Source organism: Cavia porcellus, unplaced genomic scaffold (assembly GCF_034190915.1).
Source record: "Cavia porcellus strain 051 isolate PalLab524CR breed Dunkin Hartley unplaced genomic scaffold, mCavPor4.1 scaffold_6, whole genome shotgun sequence".
NCBI classification, from domain to species: domain Eukaryota; kingdom Metazoa; phylum Chordata; class Mammalia; order Rodentia; family Caviidae; genus Cavia; species Cavia porcellus.
In genome coordinates, this window is record NW_026947489.1 from 67,043,258 (window position 1) to 67,049,930 (window position 6,673).

General features: G+C 42.2%; 1 protein-coding gene across 1 annotated transcript; it reads right to left on the reverse strand.

The window, feature by feature from the left end:
• Positions 1–757: 757 nt before the first annotated feature.
• LOC100735093 (protein Wfdc21-like) lies at positions 758–4,397 on the reverse strand. The gene is made up of 3 exons (XM_003469467.4): positions 4,210–4,397; positions 1,963–2,098; positions 758–957 (listed from the first exon to the last, which is right to left on the reverse strand). Exons 1-2 carry the CDS (start codon positions 4,304–4,306, stop codon positions 1,968–1,970), a joined length of 228 nt encoding a protein of 75 aa, XP_003469515.1. The 5' UTR covers positions 4,307–4,397; the 3' UTR covers positions 758–957; positions 1,963–1,967.
• Between the last annotated feature and the right edge of the window lie 2,276 nt (positions 4,398–6,673).

Here is a 6,673-nt window from a genome sequence, read left to right on the forward strand (position 1 = left end):
GCTCTTGCTGTGTAGTTTAGAACAGCCTTTAACTCCCTGTGTAGCCCGGGCTCATCTCAAACTCACAAAGATCCTCCTGCCTCAGCCTTCCAAATACTGGAATTCCAGGTGTGCACTACTATGCCTGGCATACCAAGTGTGCTGTCTGTATCAGGCACTAAGCCAAACACTACATGAACTAAGTTTTGTTATCTTGGTAGCTCTGTGAAGTGTATAGTATAATATAGGTGAAGCAACTAACACACAAAAAGATAAGACACTCACTTAAGGCCCACACAACTGGCCTTGAAACTCCTAATTACTATGCTATCTTGCATAGGCCTTAGAGATTCACACGGGATTACAGTGTAGGCCTTGACACTTACCTGCTCTACGGCTTTGAGCATATTACTTCATTTCCCCAAAGTTCAGTATTGTATGTGTTTCACATGATGCTAAGCTCAGTGAAAAGGCTGTTGTAAGAATAACTTAGAAATAGTACACTCCTGTAACCCCAGCACTGGGAGGCTGAGGTAGGAGGATTGCAAGTTTTAGTTCATCCTGGGCAACTTAGTAACTTAGTGAGACCATAAAAAATAAAAATAGAGTTCAGGATGGGTTTGGTGTGAAGGCTTCCCCAAGGAGGTGGGGAGAATAAATTAGATAATGCTTGTGGAGAACTTGACACAGTCCTCATTGCACAGAAAATACCCAATAAATGTCATTTGTGCTCGTCTTTGCCTCTCCCACCATCACCTTTAATGAAGTACGAGTGTGGTTACTTTTACAATTACAATTTATTAAAAGAAACACCTCCTTTTCCCTTTGCTTCATTATCTGTGTAGTCTCTGTCCACGTGTCCCTCCTCCATCTGTCTTTCTGGGCAAGAATATCCAAATACTGTAGCCACATCTTTGCCGGTAGAAACTTCAGGAAGAGATGAACAGCTTTCAGGGAACACGACACTTAAGCTTTTACCTAATAAATGGATAAATACATTATACGTGAGCCTGCTGATTTTTTGGACCCAAATGAACAGAATATAATTAACAGGCAATAGTTCCCAGTTCTGGAACTACAAAATCCCTGCAGGAGCACACAAGACCTTAATCACCTCAAGGGTTGTATGTGGACAAAGAATATGTTCTGAACATAAAGGGGCTTATTTTTTAAAAGTGCATCTTGATTCTGTTGTGTTTCATGCAATTTAATTTGTAGTCAGAACTACATCATGATAATCTTTTATTGTGATTTTTCCCCCCCACTTAACAGCTACTGAAAGTAATGAACCTCTCATGTGAGGCTCCTGTTAAGTATTCATTGTTTAATATAATAAAGCTCATAAAATTAATAATTCAGCAATAGAAGTATTCTAAAGAATAAACGTGAGTGCTAGAAGGAAGTCCTTATAGGTCAATATGTGCATCAAAGGCTTAAAAAGAGAATAATATTTGTTCATCAAATCTACTTCTTAGAATACTAAAAGAATTAATAAAGGGGGCATTGTTAAATTCATTATTTATTGCAGCCATATTAATAATATACAATTAATAAATGTCTTAAATATGTACTAATGGAGGTTGCTGAGCATATAAGGTCAACTGTAAGGCTAGTACAGATCATAGGATGGGTCATCAGTATTGATATTAAGAATGTTCACTGGCCATTTTTAAGTAAAATAAATCAAACTAGACATAAGATTCTTATTTCAAAAATACACGTTATATATTTGCGTGTATTTAAAATATATACCACAGTACTGATCAGGCATCACTTTGAGGTGGGGGATTACAGATAATTTTAATCAAAAATAGCCCGATACTTCTACTGGGCCAGAAAATTATTTTAAAGATTTGGAAACCACCATCCTATGATGGATGTGTTTTTTCTTGGGGTAAAGAGGAAAAAGCTGCAGGGAGACAGGTGAACTTCCATCCCACCCAATTTCTAAGAGGTCCCACATGAGCCAAGTGTACAACTTGCCTAGTCTAGACAAGGTTTGGGGAAGAAGAGGCCCGATGTTCTTCACGTTCAACACAGATGTGACTACACTCATGGATGACACACTTCTCCTCTGGCGAACAGTCCCAGTCACTTTTGCAGAGGTCAATGCAGGTGCCTAAGATAGAAGAGAGCAGCTGAAAACCTCTGTGCTTTACGTTCAAGTGCCAGGGATGGCAGCTCTTGATTAAGAAGGAAATTCCACTTTTTTCTTTCAGTTCAGCACATAATTCCCAAATGACCACTGTCATTTACATCTTGTATATTTCCATCAGAAACAAGATATTCACATAAGGTCAATAAATTTAAGCCTACTTTAGACATAGGACTAAAGTGCTTGTGTTTGTGGAAAGGAAGTGCGAAAAAGCTCCCTTAAATGTCCTCGCTTTCTCATATGACAGGGAATGGAACAGTGAAGGAGTCACTTGCATTTACTGAACAGCATCCAGGGTGTCTTGCAATCCTCCTGTGTAGTGAGTCCTAACTGGTCCCATATTATAGATTTTACAGCTGGGGCTCACAGGTGTGACTTGCCTGCTAGTAGATATAGAAGTGGGATTCCACTTAGACCTACTTGGTCCCTAGGCTTGTGCTACTGCTGTCCCATGGTGGTGAAACACTCCCTTACAAAGAGTGTACCTCCAGTTCCAAGAAACTCAATATTAGTCTTTTTATTTTGGTACGGGGAATTGAACGCAGGACCTTGCACTTGCCAGCCAGGCACTTATGCTGCTAAGTTGTATCCCTAGCCCTCAATATTTGTCTTGCGAACCAATGGAATATGTCTCAAAACTTGGTTAGGACCTCACAGGGGCTACTAGTGAAATACTGTGCAGTCCTCTGGATGGCTGTATGTGGTGCTTAGTTGGCCACTCAGCTATTGCTAGGAATTTCTCTACCTGATTATATCTCTGAACTTCTCTGGGCCTTTGTTTTCTCATCTGTAAAATGAGCCCTTAGATGCCACAGCAGAAATGAAGATCATTCTCCAGTGCCAACTCTAATCCATAAAGGAGGCTACCTGACGCCATATTGAGCAAGATTGGATGTCTTGTCCAGGCTTAGGGACAAGAAGTGTCATGGTTGATTAGAAGTGTCTAAGAGGTAGTAGAAGGGGCATGGTGGGATATGTATGCTATACATTATAGACCTGAGAGAAAACCACTGTGATACCACCATGCTTCTGCTAGCTGTTGTTGATTTGTGATAAGGTTAGAGACCTCTTGTTCCCACTTGGAGCACTTTGGTCACTTAGTAAGTATTTCTCTGTTGATTTTTTTACTATTTATAAAGCATAGAGGAAGTTATTCAGGAAATACTTTAGAGTCTAACAATAGAGATAAGACTTATAAAGTACTAAGAAAAAGTAAATTGGAGCACTCAAGGGACTCAGAAGAAATAATAGGGGAGAAACTGAGGCTGTGACCAGTCTTCAAGGAATTAAGAGACGAGTTACAGGCAAGTAAGGGCAGAGAATTTAGAACACTCCTTTGAGACAAAAGTAGTAAAAGGAGCAAAGTTTGAGATGATTCACGTTTAACATGACTAAGACAATATTTCCTCTAGGCAACCCTATGAAGAAGCTGGTAGAGAGGGAGACACTGGAGGATGGAGAGTGGCTGATGGGGTGTAGAGAGTCCAGCTAGAGAAGTTTATTGGTAACTTTTATTCTCATTGCTGGGACAAAATACCCAATACCCAAAATGAAGGAAGTACAGGTTTATTTAGCTCACTGTTTGTGGAGGTTTCAGTCCATAGTTCAGCTAGCTTCAAGGCAGGGTGGCATGGCATGGGAGCAACACTTAAAGATAGCAGCCAGCAAAAGCAGCAAGAGCAAAAGGGGGAGAACAAGCTTCTTCTCTTCCCTTATATTGTAAGCAGGCTTCCCCCATCCCCACTGCAGCACTCACACCAGTGCTGTGCCCTCCTCTTGCACAGGCTGAGGATATTTACAAAGTGAGGATCCTGGATCCCTGGTGAGTTTTTAGTTAAATTTCTAGACTTTTCAAGTTGACACAGTGTATCAATCATGTCCTCAGGGAAAGGAAGGAAGGAAATAAAGGCAAAAGAGATTCTGCTCCCAGGAGTAGAATGGTGTCCATTAAGAAGAATCCTGAAGAAACATGTCTTTCCTTCTCTCTTTCTTTGTTCTGCTCTTCCTGTACACACTGGTTCCTGATGTCCTTTTTTTTAGTTCTCTTACTCAAAGAAGATCGGGGCTAGACTCACCCAACAGCTGCAATGGTCTCACTGCCGCCTGAAGCTCCTGTACCACTAGGCTGAGAGTAATGAGAGTCCCGAGAAGAAGGAGGCCTCCCAACTTCATGTTGTTGTTGGAAGTCTTTAGTAATCATGCAGCGTGGCCAAGAGGCCTGAAGTTTATATCTTCTACCCCCTGAGCTGGAATGCGGGGCTGGAGGAAGTCCATGTTCTGTGAAAGACCAAGCCCTGCCCAGAAACTGACATTGCTGGAGACGCACACCATCCCTGCCCTGGGTAATTCTATGTTACTTAAGCAAAGCTCTGTGCCAAGGGAACACCCTCCTCTTACTGATAAGACTTCTTAACCAGGAAATCTGGAGCAGGGTTGGAGATGAGCCCTGTGTGTAGTTGCATTCACTCATTCATTTTCAACACAAGTATTCTGTTGTTTGTTGTTTGTTGGTCAGGCATGTGCTAGGCATTAATTTGGCTTGAAGAATATGCTCTCAGAGAACTACAATCCAGGAGCTGGGTGCTAGATAGCTGAGGGTGCAATCTGCTTTTTCTCTTTACTCTCCCTACTCTGGGACTGTCGCCCCTGTAATTGAGGGCAGGGAGCTAGCAGGGTGTTCTCCCATCATCTGTTGGTGACACAGTAGGTCCCCTTAGTCTTACTATGCTGTGGTCTGTTTCTCTGCTGCTGGGTACCTGCTTAAGTGCTATTATCTTTGCCTGCATGATACATGTATTTTCTTCTAGTTCATCTTTTCCAACTTCGTTTCTGTGAACCTAAACTCTTGACATCCACGTTAAACTCTTGGAAGATGTTTCTCATCTTCAGCGCTGGGCTTGGGCTGTAGGAACCAGCCAGCCCAGCAGTAAGATTTCATTTTCTCATTCTTGTAGGCATTCGTAACCCAGATGGGTGATTTTTCTGAAACACATTCTCCCTGTTGGTCTTGGGGGTAGATGATAGACCCTCTTTTCCCCCAGTGGTATGGATAGCAGGGGAAGCATGTATAACTTTTGGCTGTGAACCTTGTGTTCCAGAAGATTCTTTTATTTATTTATTTATTTTGGTGCTAGGGATTGAACTCACGACCTCACGCTTGCCAGGCAGGCACTTATGCTGCTGAGCTAAATCCCCAGCCCCAGAAGATACTTAACATCAGTTGAGGAGGATGCCTGGGATGGTTAGTGATAGCAAGAGAGTATGCAGCCTCTTTACAGGCCTCTGGGAGAGACAACCTCAATTTTGGGAAGTAGAGCACTTTTTAAGGGTTCTAGTTCCTAACTTTGGTGCTATGTGCAGAAATCTTTACTACTTTGCTCCATTTGTCACAGTTCCTGAAAAGCCATCATTGTTTGGATAAACAATTGACTCACCTCATAAATTGCTAGTACTCCCAAGGGGTTAAGGGTAATTCAGTTGTAATTCATGCATAAAGCACTTTCACAAAGTGCTTTAACTCAGTTCTGTCTATGCAAAAGCTGAGATTGGCTAGTTTCCAAGTTCTGTCACAGGGCTAGAGGCTGATAAAAACTCTTAGAGACCCTAGCCATCAAAAAGGTTAGTGATATTTTCCGTATGTAATTCCAAATTTTAGAAATGCTACAGCCTGAAGTCAGTATTTTTTTTTAATTGGACAAAAGTCAAATATGTCAAAATTTAATTCACTTCTTTTTGGGTATCCTCATTTCTCATTTTGTTTTGGGTTCCCGAGCATGTGCTTATTTGGCCCTATAGTTTATTCAGAGCTGAGTGGGGCCTTCAGAGCCTCCCCATTGGGTTCAAGCCTATTTCCCTGCCTACTCTCTTGTTCCCCACCACCCCGCACACTGGGCTGCTCTGGTTGTTGTACCTTGCCTAGTAGGTCATGTTTTACCCCTCCAGTTCAGGTTGTTCCTTGAGCTTGGAACTTCTTTCTCCTTTCCTTCTCTACTTATCTAGATTTTTCTCATCTTCAGGACTCAGCCTGATGGTTTGAATATGGCTTCCAAAGGTTTAAGTGTGGAAGGCTTGATCTTCAGTGCAACAGTTGTTCAGAGGTGGGGCCCAAGAGGTTATCTGATCATGAAGATGCTAACCTTATCCATGGATTAACCCACTGGTGGCAAGTTTATAAGTGAATGAATGAGCTATTATGAGATAGGGTCCAGTTAGAGTAAGTAGGTCATTGGAGGCATGACTTTGGAGGGTGTATCTTTTTCTTCCTCTTCTTCTCCTTCTTTTCCTCCTTCTCCTCTCCTGTCTCCCTTTCCCTCTCCCCTTCCTTGTCCCTCTCTCTTCCCCTCTTCCTAGCTACCATGAGGTAAGCAGCTTTCCTCTGTCACACCCTTCTGCCAAGATGCTTCTGCATGCCCACAGGCCTGAAACAATGCAGAGAGCTGACTATGGTCTGAGCAGATACTTTGTCACTGCAATGAAAAGGTGACTAACACACCTCTGAAACTTTCCTCAACCTCAACCCTTGAGGAGTGACTTTCTTTC

Excerpts from the sequence above, each read along its gene's own strand:
- LOC100735093 (XM_003469467.4), bottom strand. The coding sequence starts at position 4,306 with ATGAAGTTGGGAGGCCTCCTTCTTCTCGGGACTCTCATTACTCTCAGC. Across the intron at positions 2,099-4,209 it reads GAGACCATTGCAGCTGTTGG|GCACCTGCATTGACCTCTGC; the intron begins GTGAGTCTAGCC and ends CTTCTATCTTAG.